Source organism: Amia ocellicauda, chromosome 18 (genome assembly GCF_036373705.1).
Source record: "Amia ocellicauda isolate fAmiCal2 chromosome 18, fAmiCal2.hap1, whole genome shotgun sequence".
In the NCBI taxonomy this organism is placed as follows: Eukaryota; Metazoa; Chordata; class Actinopteri; order Amiiformes; family Amiidae; genus Amia; species Amia ocellicauda.
Window position 1 is genome coordinate 1,816,080 of NC_089867.1, and position 15,788 is coordinate 1,831,867.

The 15,788-nt window shown below is 41.4% G+C and overlaps 1 protein-coding gene and 1 non-coding gene across 2 annotated transcripts; both read right to left on the reverse strand.

The window, feature by feature from the left end:
- Positions 1–1,380: 1,380 nt before the first annotated feature.
- Positions 1,381–4,736, reverse strand: rpl30 (ribosomal protein L30). Its single transcript, XM_066690615.1, has 5 exons — positions 4,630–4,736; positions 4,466–4,515; positions 3,288–3,433; positions 2,385–2,515; positions 1,381–1,482 (listed from the first exon to the last, which is right to left on the reverse strand). The coding sequence occupies exons 2-5, from the start codon at positions 4,484–4,486 to the stop codon at positions 1,430–1,432; spliced, it is 351 nt and encodes a 116-aa protein (XP_066546712.1). The 5' UTR covers positions 4,487–4,515; positions 4,630–4,736; the 3' UTR covers positions 1,381–1,429.
- Positions 1,707–1,840, reverse strand: LOC136714233 (small nucleolar RNA SNORA72). The gene has a single exon (XR_010805017.1). It is a non-coding gene; the product is annotated as a small nucleolar RNA SNORA72 (small nucleolar RNA).
- Positions 4,737–15,788: the final 11,052 nt, after the last annotated feature.

Here is a 15,788-nt window from a genome sequence, read left to right on the forward strand (position 1 = left end):
GATGGGAGTGCCCCCATCCACAGGGCACAAGGGGCTCACTTAATGGTTTGAGGAGTATGAAAATGATGTGAATCATATGCTATGGCCTTTGCAGTCACCAGATCTCAACATAATTGAACACCTATGTGAGATTATGGACCGACATGTTGACTGCTCTCCACCACCATCACCAAAACACCAAATGAGGTAATATCTTTGTGAAGAATGGTGTTCCATCCCTCCAGTAGAGCTCCGAGACTCATAGAATCTGTGCCAAGAGCACTGAAGCTGTTCTGGCGGCTCGTGGTGCCCATCACCTTATTGAGACACTTTATGTTGGTTTTTCCTTCCTCACCAGTTTGTATCACTACATATTACTTTACATGACCTCATGGGGATTGAAGTGACAACTTACAGAAAACACAATCTTTCCATCCAACCCCCAAAAAACCAAGGTAAAGGTATCAGGGAGAATTTGTGCATATACTTACATATACAAATTTTGGTTTAATGTATTTACAGCCTTCATGATACTCTTTATTTTGGCAATTTTAAGAGTTTGTTGAAAAATTTTACATCTTAAGGTAGTTAGTTTTTATGTAAAATATTTCAATAATGTGGATAATTGTGGAAAGATTATACAATTAGTTTGTTCACCCTAAAGTTTCTAATTAATGTATCTTAAGGTAGTTATATTAATTAGAATCTTTAGGGTGAACAAACTAATTGTATAAATCGAGACCTCTAGAACTTCTGAAAATGCACCATTTACTCAACTAAATCTGTATATCTGTAAATATAATTTGAAATACAACTCACGTTTACTTCCCAAAGAATCCGTGTCTTTACATGTAGGAAGGACTACTTTATACCATCACCTAAATCCAGAATTGGCATATGGCACATTAACAAACTGAACACCTGTATTCAGATTGAATACTGAAGAAAGCTTAGGTAAACCAGATCAACAAATCTGGAACTGGATTTTAAACTGGTTAAATTTAAGATTGAAGGCTTATCTAAAATGCAGTCTGGGCCCCAAGCTCCTGGTGAATTTCCATTTCTACAGGCTCTTGCTAGAGATTTTAAAAATGGATTACCAGAAGTGACAGAAATGCATTTTTTTTTTTTTTTTTTATACAAAACTTCTAATTCACACAATTTGATTATTTTTTTAATAAGGTCTACAATTTACTATATCTTTAAATGTCAGGATAGCAAGGAATTTACTTTTGAAAAACTAGCATCTGTTTTGACCGTTTTAAATAGAATGCAACTATTTCAAACATCAGGTACACTGGTTTAGGCATATAAACCAATATATTGAATATATATGCCAAATCCACAGACTTGTACACATGGCATAAAGTACCATAGCATATTAAAAATGACCACCACAAGTTGTTTTTCTCCACTGGATTTATTTATAACAATTTGGGAAAATGTGAATTTACTTCTCGCCCCCCTGCTGCTCTGGCATACTCCTGATGATGTCCGAGTCACCTGTGGAAATTTAAAGTAAAAGGGTCAACTTTTTGGTTTTCCATCATACAATCTATTTCAAATCAATCCAAACCATCAATAAAGTGAATATAGTAAATAAAGGCATATTAGCAAAATGCATTTTGTGGTACCAAAAAAAGCTAATTGTTATTGCCTTATACACTTTAATAAATCCATGATATAGGTTTGGCATAAAAATAGTCTAAGGCAGTAGAGCCAAAATCACATGTAACCAGCAGAAATAAAAACAGAAAAGACACCAAGTCAGTTCTGTTGACAACAATGAAGGTCTTAATCTAGCGAATGTCTAGCCCTGATTGGATCATGGATAGATCAAACAGGCGAGAATGATTCGCATTAAAGAAGCATACCCAGGCATCAGATTAATAATGTGCTGTAGGTTTCCCAATTGGAAACTTGCAGAATTTTCTAGTCATAAATCTCAAGTCATACTTTCCCCTTTATTTTGAAAGTATACGCATTGCCTATATTTCAGTAACTATCTATACAGACAAAATATTCTTGCTTTATACTATGAGGAAGAGTTGTTTTATAGACCTGCACAACAGCATGGTACATATGCTCAATGAAAATAGGTAATTAGTAAATATCTGAAGGGATTTGAGTGTTCCAGCACTTTAAAAGCTTCTAATATTTGAAGGCCCTAAGTTAACATTAAACAACAAAATGCAATGCTCCCGAAAGGACGATTAATCCAGAATGTTTGAAAAACAAAACAAAAGGCCAGACATTAGTTTTCTAGGAATATTTTATATAAATAGGCGAGGTATATTTTATTAATATTAGCAAACTATTCTTCACTAAAATTGAAATGGGTGCATTCTGTTTTGTTTTTTAACACAAATGTTTGATTCACAAAATGAAACCAAATTACTACTTACCAGGGTCAATGATGGCCAGTGTGCATACTCTGTAGTATTTACCACAGGCTGTGCCAAGTTCAATGTTATTTCCACTGTAATGGTGGACTCCAGTCTTGGCTAACATGGCGTAGTATTCAATTTCGGATTTTCTGAAAAAGAAAAGAATTATTTTAAGCTTTACTGTATAACCCCTAGTATAGAGAAAACTGTTTGTGCATTAAGACATTTTAAATTAAGCCTACTACAGTGACAACTTTGGAGCCATATTAATAAAACACTAACAAATGTATAATAAAGATTAAAAGTAAATTAAGTGCTTTTCTTTTATTTTCTTCCATTGGGTGTGTTTCACATTTTAAATTTCACTGCAGGACAAATAAGATGGATGAATCACAAATGTATTGGCTATAATAGAACAGAATACAGTAATAGTAGTAATCTCCACCATCAGAACATGCATGTTTGGCTCACATTGAAAAAATAAAAGGAAACACTAGGAAAAAGAAGCTGCTATTCCATACCATACAACTTGAGACAAGTAGATAAGATATTCCTACGATGAGTGCCCATGAAACAAAACTAGTATGAGTTACATAGTGTTACAAAAACCAGAAACACTATAAAATTTTCACAATGTCAAGAGTGTAGGAATTGCAAATGACAGCTCTGAACTACACCAAGCATTTACAGCACTGCTTTGAAAACACTTGCCCAGCTGTGTTAATCAACACTAACAGATCATCCTAAAAATGACTATTTGTCAGCTTCCAAACACAGATCAGAACATTTATTTCAGACTGTACAATGCATTTACCTATTTAGGTGCTGAATATGAGTTTGCTAGACTGGCATACATAATGTGGTCTAAACTTTTCTAAGTGACGAATGAAATCCAATGGCCAGCACATCGGTGGTCTTTACCTCAGAGCAGGGCAGTTGTTGGCCAGGATGACCAGCTTGGCTTTGCCCTGACGGATCATCTTCAGTGTCTGTTTGTACCCAAGCACGTATTTACCACTTTTCATCACCAGCTGGAGCCGGGAGTTTATGGACTCCAGGGACTTTTTCTGAGGAGGAAAAGTACAAGGTTAATGTGAATTGAAAAATCACACCTGTCCTCATGTTATTTCAAAGTACTATAAACAGACCTTTGAACAAGAAATTAAATTACAGTTCTTTACAGTAGTGGCTCCCAACCCTGGTCCTGGAGGACACCCTACAACCTGCTGGTTTTGTTCCAACCGAGCTCTCAATGACTTAATTGAACCCTTAATTTCCTAAATCAGAGAATTTTAATATTGTAAACAGAAGGGGGGTTATAAGTTATATGCTTAGATTTTTTTTTTTTATTACTACTTCAATTAACGTTACAGTAACAGAGTTCGGTTGGAACAAAAAACAGCAGGGTAGGGGGCTCTCCAGGACCACGATTGGGAACTCCTGGTTTACAGTAACAGAAGTGATAAAAACACTCAAACCCTGTTCCTGCAAAACTACAATATACAAGGAACGCATCTGAGCATGTTGCGATCTATGTAGGTGCGTTACATGTGCACACCTAGAATTCATGCCGATAGTACAAATAGCCTGAACGTTAAACACATTACAAATATTTCATAAATACCTGTAGGGCCCATTTCAAAGAAATTAGTCATGCTTTAATAAGTATTAGCCAAGTTACAACAGCTGTACACGATCAACTACATCGATTAAACGAAAACCTTAAAGTCGCTTAAATTCAGTAATTAACATGTATATCCAGTACATTAATAAAAACACTATAATAAGCGAATAAATTAAGACTAAAGCCGCCGCTGTCACAGTAATTTAAACTGATCTCTGCAATTTCGCTCCCAACGTCACCTAACATGCGTGGGTTTTATTATGTATAACGTTGTGCGTGTTTCATATAAAACGTCGTCGTCTTCATTCTCTCATCGGCTCAAATTGGTTTTGTTACAAGGTGAAAAAGTGAGACTTTACGAAACCTAAAGCACGTCTCTAGATGCATGCGGCCTACACTCAGCCGCTCCACGTGAAGCACCGCTCCAGCAGGCAGCGCACCGGCCACACCATACCATCCTCAGCAGTCCACTCACCGTTTTCTTGGCGGCGACCATTTTCGCGGTTCACTCCGTTCTGGTCCAACCTAAACCAAACAAATGAGAGGTTAACATCTCATTTTCGAGAAACCCTGGTCTCACTATCTCGAATTAAATTAAATTCCAATGTAATTTATCACAAAATACGGAGCTCAACTTACCAGACTTGCAACTCAAAAATGGCCGCAGAGGGAAAGGAAAGACTTCCCAGCATGCAAAGCGCTTCTAAGAGATTTCGGCCATCCTCGCGAGAGGCGGTATGACAAAGAGGAAGCGAGTTCTTCCGTGTGTGCGTGTGATTGTGGGGAGCAAGTTAAGATCACTGCGCCAAATTCAGTTTCTTATGTGGTTCGAAATACGAGATTATATGATAGGGTTACTGCGAGTACAACTTTTTGTTGTTGTTACATTCAGGAACTGTAAAATGCAATCATTTTACTGTTTCCGAATTTCTGCAAGTTTCTGTAAGGAAGCTACAAAGCAAGAGTTGTTTAAATTGCATTGTATTATTGTTACGTTTGCAGATGTGCCAATATTCAGTGAGAACTTTAACAACCAGTTAGTATTTTTGCTAAAAGCATACTCATCACTCAGTTGTTAATAATCGTATTCATAAACGTACGTTGTTCAGAAATAGTACTGTTACGTTAGGGTAATGTGTAGCAGTACCTTAATTTTTTTATTGTGTATTTAATTTATTATTGATCGTAGACTGACTAATTTGATTATAAAATTAGATCTATAAGTTATAAATGATGTATTATTTGTGCTGTCTAATACACATTTATCTAACCACCAATTATGTTTCTTATTCAAACTAATTTCAGAAAGGTTACAGAAATTATAGATTATAATAAATATATGTACCAAATTTTAAATATAGGAATATATTAACCCTCCTATATCTGAAATCAATGCTAATAATTGCAATTGACTGGACAAATGAAATGTTTGGTGAAAAAAGCTCATGGAACTTGAGGATACTATAGTCATACTGTATTGACACAATGTACCTATGTAATTGTGTGTGTGTATATATATATATATATATATATATATATATATATATATATATATATATATATATATATACACACACACACATACACACAGTGACTATAGGAAGTATTGACCCCCTTGGACCTCTAATTGTTGCTGCATTTAAATTTGTTTTTTGTCCTTTGATTTATACAACCAACTCGAGTCCACACTTGCAATGTGCAAAAATACTCACAGTATAATGAAACAGTTATATAAAGTGTAAAATTAAACACTTAACATTAACAGCTCAGGAAAATAAGCTGCTATATTACATGTACAGTCAGAACAGATGTGTCTTGAGTAATCACCATAAGGTGGTCATGGACTCTCTACTGTCTGACCTCTAGTCATTCACCCGGCCAGTGATGAAAAGGAGCCAGCTCCGGAGGAAGGGGAGCAGAGAGGAGGCAAAGTTAGTCTTGTGATGGAGGAGGACCAGAGAGATCTGGAGGGAATGTACAGAGTGAATGTACAGTCTTAATGGCATTCAAGCATTTGATGGATTTAGAGCAGGTGGAAAGAAGTCAGAATAAAGTTTCTAACACAAATTAATTCATGTTTTGCAAATCAGTGATATCCCTTTCTTTCAAATAATAATTATACAATTTATTATTTAATTTGAGCCAGAGTGCAGAACGGAGCTGGAGCAGCCACTAACTTGCTGAAGCAAGTTAAAACAGTTAAAACTGTTGCTGCTCCAAATCCCTGGTTATAGATATTTTAATATGAGTTATAGGTTTCCTCAATGTTCTATTTTCTTAGAGCCTTGAAGACTGAGTTTGTATATTTTAATTCAAATGCTTTCTCATAGTCAATAAAGCCCAGGCACAGAGCAAGCTCATATTCTCTACATCCAATACTTCTCTGACAACTTGTATATGGATGTTATATCCACTTCAGAATCTTGATTGTTCTCTTGGTTGGGAAAAGTCCAGTTTGTCTTGAAGATTAATTATTAATATCTTTGTAAATTTTTCGTATAAAATGGAAAGTAAGCATATCGTTCTTTAAATTTTCTTTGTGTGCACAGAATGATGGTTTCATTGTTCCATGTATTTGGTTATTTCTGAGGCACATTGTGAAAAGTTTTGCAACAATCTTCTCAATTTCTTCTCCATCATCTTTAAGGATCTCCACTTATTATTATTATTATTATTATTATTATTATTATTATTATTATTATTATTGTTTGTTTATTGTCAGACACTCTTATTCAAGGTAACTTACAGTTTACACAAGCATTTGTTAACTATATTAACTATATAGCTACTTAATAAATTATGTTACTCTTCTGCCTTCAGTGATTCAGCATGCCATGGTCACCTAAATGGAAAGTCAACATTCAAGTCCTTAAAAATGTCACCTAAATGGAAAGTCAACATTCAAGTCCTTAAAAATGTTCCTTTTAAAGTATTCATACAACTCTAGTGCTGAGGCCGCAAAGAAATATAGAGAACTGCCAACAAAAGTTCGTGCATTGTTTTCTCATGTTGAAGCTCTTGTCAGGCAGCTGTTAATTGTCTCTGTTTCCTCAGCCGTAGCAGAGAGAAGTTTTAGTGCCCTGAGAAGGCTCAAGACATGGCTGAGATCAACTCTGTCTCAGACCCGATATGAGGTGAAACAAGGAGGTGGAGAACCTCTCTTCTTGCAATAAATTAGTAGTTAAAAGCCGAGCTCTGGTTTGCATGCTCTCATTTGCCCAATGCCATTGTTAATGTAGTGGAAGCTTTACCTAAAGCAAAGTGTTCACTATGCAGCAGTATACAAAGGATGGAAGGACATTCAGTGCATCAGCAAAGCAAACCTCATAACATCCTCCATGTTTAAATGCATTGGCTTCAATTATGATCTTGCGGCAAACACATCATGTCCCCTCTTGCTACAGGGGACTGAAGTAGCTAGATCAGCCCAGCAGTAAGTGAAGAGTAGCCAGTGACACATTCTCGTTCAGTATGATGGAGAACTGCTGCAACTGGGTGAAACAGTGGTGCGAGCCAGCAAGGAAATTGATCTTACTGATGGTGGGACTTACAATATAAGTGCAAAACAAAGTGCAAAAATACAGTTCAATAAAGGCATCAATCATTACAAATTCAATTTACAGAGCAATTCAAAATATAATACATTTACAATCCAATTTACAATTTACACAGGCAAGTACAGTAAGTGAGGACCTACATCCTGGACAGTAAAAGCTAAGTGCTGTCAAGATGTAGGGTCACAGTCAAGGGCTACGGGAAAGGGAACAAGGAGGAAACAAATCAAAAACGCAAGGAGCAAAATAACAATCTGTGAAGTGCTATCTAACGGGGGTAAAAGGACTAATATTATAAGTACTGTCTGAAAAGATGTGTCTTGAGTAAGCGCCGGAATGAGGTCAAGGACTCTGCTGTTTTGACTTCAATGGGAAGATCATTCCACCATTTAGGGGCCAGGGATGAGAAGGAGCGGGCTCTGGAGGAAGGAGAGTGGAGAGGAGGCAGAGTTGGTCTTCTGGCACTGGAAGAGCGCAGTGGCCTGGAGGGAATGTATGGAGAGACAAGTGTCTGAGGGAGCGGAGCAGTGGAGTAGCGTGTGCGAATCAGGGATGAGCCGCAGAGTGCTGGATGAGCTGGAGTGGGCAGGAAGTAGTTGCAGGCAGGCCGGCCAGGAGGGAGTTGCAGTAGTCCAAGCGGGAGAGGACCAGTGACTGGACAAGCAACTGAGTCGAGTAGTCAGTGAGGAAGGGACGGATTCGGCGTATGTTGCTCAGGAAGAATCTACAGGTGCGTGTCAGCATGGTAATGTGCTGAGTGTAGGAGAGTGCAGGATCGAGGGTGATTCCTAGATTTTTAGCGGAAGAAGAAGGAGGAAGTGTGGTGGATTCCAGGGGGATCGAGATGGAGAGGTCAGCAGAAGGTGAGGAAGAGTGGGGGAAAAACAGGAGTTCCAATTTGGAGAGGTTGAGCTTGAGGTGGTGTGAGTGCATCCAGGCGGAGATAGCAGACAAGCAGGAAGAGATGCAAGAGGGGATGAGAGGGTCATAAGAGGGAAAAGACAGGAAGATCTGGGCATCATCATCATAGAAGTGGTAGGAGAAACCATGGGATGCGATGAGGGGGCCCAGGGAGCAAGTGTAGAGAGAGAACAGGAGCGGGCCCAGGACAGAGCCTTGGGATATGCCTCTGAGGATAGGTTGGGGGGTGGATGAGAAACCTCGCCATGTCACTTGGTAGGACCGGTCACTGGGGTAGGAGGAGAACCAGGTGAGAGCAGTCCTAGAGATTCCAAGGTCAGCGAGGCAGGAGAGGAGGATGGAGTGATCGACGGTGTCAAATGCTGCGGAGAGATCAAGGAGGATGAGGACTGAGGACAGGGAGGCTACCCGAGCACAGCTGAGGGAGTCAGTGACTGCCAGGAGAGCCGTCTCAGTGGAGTGAGCTGTGCGGAAGCCGGATTGCAGAGGATCAAGGAGTGAGTGTTGGGACAGAAAGTCAGAGAGCTGATGGTGGACCGCCCACTCAAGAGTCTTTGAGAGGAAGGCGGTAGGGAGACAGGGTGGTAGTTCTGAGGAGAAGTGGCGTCAAGGGTTGGTTTCTTGAGGAGTGGGATGACAGCAGCTTGTTTAAATGCGAAACAGCCAGAGAGGAGTGAGGAGTTGAGGAGGGAGGAGATCAGGAGTGGTCGCTTGGAGGAGGCGAGAAGGGAGAGGGTCCAGGGCACATGGTTTTGTGACGTAGGAGTAGAGCGGAAACTTCAGCATCTGAGAGAGGTGAGAATGAAGAAAAGGAAGCTTGATTAGCGGGAGGTTTGGGTGTGATGGGAGAGGAGGTGGGACTGTTGAAGAGCCTGCGGATGTCTGCAATCTTGGAGGAGAAGAAGGAGGTGAAATCATCAGCAGTGAGAGATGAGGGAGGAGGAGGGGGAGGGGGGGCAAGGAGGGAGGAGAAGGTGGAGAAGAGTTTGCGGGGGTTGTTGACAGTGGATTTGAAGAGTGATTGCAAGTAAAACTTCTTGGCTGAGGTGAGTGAGGAGGAGAATGTAGACAGTAGAGAGCGGTAGACTTCGAGGGCAGCTGGGAGTTTGGTCCTTTTCCACTTCTGTTCAGCGGCATGCAGACTAGTTCGGGTTGAGCGGAGAACAGCAGAGAGCCAAGATGCGAGAGGACAGAGAGTCAAGGGAGGAGGTGAGGGAGGAAAACAAAGAGGAGGTAGCACAGTTGACAGATAGATGGAAAAAACAGTCAATGGAAGGTAAGAGAGTGAGGGCAGTGGAGGCAAGGGTGGAGGGGGAGACAGAGCGGAGATTACGGCGGAAGGTGACAGAGGGAGTGGGTGGAGTGGGGAGGGACGGGAGGGAAAGGGAGAAGGAGATGAAGTGGTGGTCCGAGATGTCCATGGGTGTCACGGAGAGTGTTGAAGGAGAGCAGCCTCTAAAGAAGATGAGGTCTAGCTGGCGGCCAGCCCTGTGAGTGGGGGGAGACAGGGAGAGAGAGAAGTTAAAGGAGTGAAGGAGAGGAAGACGTTGAGCGTTTTATTTTGTTATGTCAACAGTAAAATGACAGCAAACCTAAACGCACAAATGGGGTGCATTAGTGGGATAGTGGGATAGTGGGATCTTGGGCCGGATTAAATCAAAACTTTGACCCACCTGTTAATATCAAACTACAAACCTGTACATCATAGCGGTTACATTTCTGATTAGAAGAAAGTGTCATCTTACTGAAAATGAAGCCGCAACTGAGTACAGTTCTGGTGGGTCAAAGTTTTGATTTAATCCGGCCCCTTGTCAAACACGGGTTGCCTATTCCACCATGGACCGCAAACAGGCACTTGTGTTAGCTGCTGTTCTGCATTTACGGAGAAATCGCAGTCACCGCCGAAGATCCATGTGGGTCCACCAGATCTTGTAGACCTGCCAACAGAGGGGCGAATTCCATTCCCTTTTGCAGGAGTTACGTTTGGATAATATTTTATAAACAAAAACATGTGCACCTCAGTATGTAGATTGCTTTCTGTATGTAATGTCAATATAATAGTGTTTGTGTGTAGTTCTACATATAGAGGGGCTAAACATTTTATTGGAAACTAAAATGCTATCACATAATAAAATTAATTTCACATTGACTCACATGTGGTCTAACCATCCTATTTGTGCAATAACAGGTAGGGATCAAGTAGAGATGTAGTGTTCATGGTTATAGTTTCCACTGCTACCTGAAAATATAGGGGAAACATCACTCTCCGCAATTATTAATAAGTATTTATTATTATTGTGACTCCACTACTCCCAATGATCTCTGAAACATTCTTCCATGCATCCATTTTTAGAATTATATCTCTATCATAAATAATGGGGAAACTGGACACCGCGATGATAAGTTTCTCATCCATGTTTAAGCCAGCGAGTAGAAAAGAGAAGGCACTTCCAGATGCAGAGAACATCTGCCCACCATTGGTAGTCGTTTGTAAACTTTCTTATGTTCTTATGGCCGTGGTCCTGAGACACCCGTGGATCACTGGGAAACCTTGTGCTTGTGCTGGCCAATACGCAGGATTGCGATGGAGCCTTGTACGAGGCATAGCTAATCCAATCTCTCTCTCTGGAGGAGTTGGAGAATGAGAACAAGTGTACATTTGAGCGGTGCTCAGCTGTGATGGACAACAGGAAGAAACAAGACCACAACGTCAAGAGGGGGCTGGGCTGGCTGCTGAGCAACATCGACGAGAATTACACTGCCTTATATGAGCACATGGAGAAGGACACAGCCGAGCAGAGAGCCCTGGAGGAGCAGGACAAGCGCGAGAGAGCAGAGCAAGTGGTTTGGCAGGAGAGAGAGAGAGGTAGGAGGCCGAGCGAGAAGGGAGGCCCACGCTGGATGAGGAAGAGGAGGCGGTGGAGGATGGCACCATGTCGAACCCTTTTCAGCCCATCACTGACATTATTACTGAGATTGAGGACAAGCTGAGGAGAGAATGAGAAGGAGAAGAAGAAGTCCACTGACGACGTTGGCGGTGGAGGAGAGCAGCCCCCGGGAGCCATGTTTAACATCTCCAGCGTGCCACGGAGCCGAAAGCAGGCAGTGGCGGAGTAGAGCGAGGGGCAGATCCCGGACAAGACACCAAAAGGTAACCCAACTCTGGCTGGCCTACACCAACCACAAACTGGTGTAGTAAACACTCTCAAATTAGTGAATTGACTTATTACACCGCAAGAAATCCCAGGTGGTGGTTGAAATCCGCTACAAACAGATGATTTGACCAATAAAATATCGAGCCTCCACTTGTCAAGGTCTCACCTGCTATTCCTTCAGCTCACCACCAGAGGTCTCTCTCTCCCGAGTATCAATCCCTGTGCTTCTCTCTCCCAGTTCCCGGGTCAATCAGTCACATTACATTCCTTCCATCCATGTGCACTTGTTCTGTGTTTCTGTCTTGTATATAAACCCCTTATTGTTTCTTAAACTAATCGCAAAGTCTTGCATTCACTCCTGAATCATTTCTCAGCAATATTCCTTGTTTACCTACCGTGTTCTGACTCCTGTTTTCCTGTCCTTGACCACCTCTTTTGGATCTCCCAGTTTAGCCTGTTTGCCCGATCGACCACCTGTTCCTGTTTTCTCTTCTGGATTTCCCCTCTAGGATTGTTTGCCTTTCTGCTTTTCTACCTAAGAGCCTGCACTTGGTCATTACACCACTGAATAAAGAATACGCACCTAAATCAAACATGCAGGTCGAAGCGATTACTAGAGTAATGTGATAGCCGCAGGTTTTGCTACTTACATTCAGGAATATCATGTTACTTAAATATAAATCTAAAGAGTCCTTAAAGCTTTGGCGGGCGCTGGAGCTCTGGTGGTGAGAATCCTGAGAATCAAACCTGTTTTTTACACTGTCAGTATTTTACTCACTTACCCAAGGGTAGATAAAGAGCACTTGGCAGGCAATGTGCATTTGGGCGCTTTATTGTGGAAAACAAAAACACTATTTGGTTTTGTAAATCCACCAGTAAGGAAACAGAGCATGAATCCTTAGAGTCCTTCCGAATCCGTATATTAAAGTAAATAGCACTAGTGTTCATGAACAAGCTCAAACGTTTCCCTTTCTTTCCCTAATCCTTTCCACACAATTCACGCTCCAGTTCGCTATCACGTCTCTCTGTAACTCCTCCCTCACTTTCTTTCGTCTGCCAGGTGCACCAAATAAAATCAATAAAATAACATTTCAAAACAATGTTTAATTTAATTAGCATCAGAAGCCAATACCAACTCTATTCTAATTATGACTGACAGGCCCCTCTACACGACCATAGAAAAGAAAACTGCAGTGTACATTGTGTTGTTGTTGTTGTTTTTATTGTTGTTGTTTTTTTTTTTTAAGTAGGTGGACAACCTTGACAGTCAATAGCTGGATCAAGCACCATTACATAATCGCCTCAGGCAGCCTAAAATGTTATTCTTTAACTGCCCATCTTTTCTTAAGTAGTACAGTAGTACACGTGTGTTTGGGAAATTGCAAGGTTTCAAAAGATGCCCGTCAGAAAAATAAAATACTAATGCAGTAAGATGATATCGAATCTTCTATATAAATTGAGTAGCAGCCTCCTACAATGTTTCAACATACACCGATCAGCCATAACCGATCGGCCTGCCTGCAACTATTACCCGCCCGCTCCAGCTCATCCAGAACTCTGCGGCTCGTCTGGTATTCTCTCTGCCCCGATTCACACACGCTACTCCACTGCTCCGCTCCCTCCACTGGCTCCCGATACAGTTCAAGACATTGGCCCTCACCTACCGCTGTCTCGCCCACACTGCACCAAGTTACCTTCAGACACTCGTCTCTCCATACATCCCCTACAGACCACTGCGCTCCTCCAGTGCCAGAAGACTAACTCTGCCTCCTCTCCACTCTCCTTCCTCCAGAGCCGCTCCTTCTCATCCCTGGACCCTAAATGGTGGAACGACCTGCCCACCGAAGTCGAAACAGCAATCTTTGACCTCCTTCCGGCGCTTACTCAAGACGCATCTTTTCCAACAGTACTTGTAATATTAGTCCTTTATCCCTGCTAGATAGCACTTCTCAGTTTTATTATGCTTCTTGTGTTTTCGATTTTGTTTTCTACATCTGTGACTCTACATCTTGACAGCACTTAGCTTTTACCGTCCAGGATGTAGGACCTAAATTGTAAATTGGAATTTGTAAAATGTATTTTGAATTGCTATGTTTTAGATTAATGAATTTGTAATGATTGATGCCTTTTATTTAACTGTATTTTTGCACTTTGTTTTACACTTATGTTGTAAGTCGCCCTGGATAAAGGCATCTGCCAAGAAATAATAATAATAATAATAATAATAATAATAATAATAATAATAATAATAATAATAATAATAATAATAATAACATTATGACCACTGACAGGTGAAGTGAATAACACTGATAATCTCATTATCATGGCACCTGTCAGTGGGTGGGATATATTAGGCAGCAAGTGAACATTTTGTCCTCAAAGTTGATGTGTTAGAAGCAGGAAAAATGGGCAAGCGTAAGAATCTGAGCGACTTTGACAAGGACCAAATTGTGATGGCTGGGTCAGAGCATCTCCAAAACTGCAGCTCTTGTGGGGTGTTTCCGGTCTGCAGTGGTCAGTACCTATCAAAAGTGTCCAAGGAAGGAAAAGCAGTGAACTGGCGACAGGGTCATGGGTGGCCAAGGCTCATTGATGCACGTGAGGAGCGAAGGCTGGCCTGTGTGGTCCGATCCATCAGATGACCTACTGTAGCTCAAATTGCTGAAAACGTTAATGCTGGTTCTGATAGAAAGGTGTCAGAACACACAGTGCATCGCACTTTGTTGCGTATGGAGCTGTGTAGCCGCAGACCACTCAGGGTGCCCATGCTGACACCTGTCCACTGCCGAAAGCGCCTACAATGGGCACGTGAGCATCAGAACTGGACCACGGAGCAATGGAAGAAGGTGGCCTGGTCTGATGAATCACGAGTTCAAGGTGTTGACTTGGTCTCCAAATTCCCCAGATCTCAATCCAATCGAGCATCTGTGGGATGTGCTGGACAAACAAGTCCGATTCATGGAGGCACCACCTCGCAAATTACAAGACTTAAAGGATCTGCTCCTAACGTCTTGGTGCCAGATACCACAGCACACCTTCAGAGGTCTAGTCTGGAGGTCTGGAGTCCATGCCACGATGGGTCAGGGCTGTTTTGGCAGAAAAAGGGGGACCAACACAATATTAGGCAGGTGGTCATAATGTTATGGCTGATCGGTGTCTATTATTTCCACTGTATCTTTATTGTATGCATATCAGTTAATTTGCAACCTGAACATTACCTGACTGCAACAAGAGTGTCCTCAGGTACACCACTAACTATTATGCAGTATTTTATTTGTTTATCATTAAGTTGCCCTACTTGAGTAGCAGCCCTGAAAAACATCCCGATTATTACAGGCTTACTTATTGCTATAAGCAGTCAGACTGTAAGAAATGTTTAGTGTTTAACAGTTGAATCTGAAGAAAACCAGTCTGTGTGGTCAAATGCTGGGAAGCTTACAGATGTGGCAGCACTGATCCACCAGTAGAGAGAAGAGGACAGACAGAGGGAAAAGGAAAGACAAGGAAGGAGGAAGAAAACATTGAAAGGCTGCAGACAATGCTACAAGAGCAGCATGCAGAGACGATGGGGTTGATGAAATCATGTGTTAGACTTTTTAAATAATAAGTAGTACACTCTTATCCATTTCAGGCACACACAGAAATGTTTTCAAAAGTTGAACTTTATTGACAAAAATGAGAACCAAATCATCAAACTAAGGAAAGTTTAGGGATATATTGGTGAGGGTCAGCACTCCGGTTTCCTCCCGCCATCCAAAGACATGCAAGTTAGGTTAATTGGTCTCACTACATTGCCCTGTATATGTGTGTGTTGCCCAGCAATGGACTGGAGTCCCATCCTGGGTGTATCCCTGCCTTGAGCCCCATGCCTGCCGGGATCAACCCCGGCTTCCCCGCGACCCTCACCAGGATAAGCGGTTTTGAAAATGGATGGATGGTGGATGGTTAGGGTCAAGGTCAAAGGTTAGTTCTGAGGTGGTTTCTCTCTGTAGCCACTGTGAATTCAGGATTGCAGCTCCATAATCTGTGCTGATCATTAAATCAGTTACTTTCATCAATTCTTCAGCTTTTCAAATTTTTTTGTGGTGGGGGGAAAAAGCAGTTCTTGCTCTGGTTCATGCACAACCCCACCATTGCACATTGATTTTTTTTTGGCCCATGAGGATAT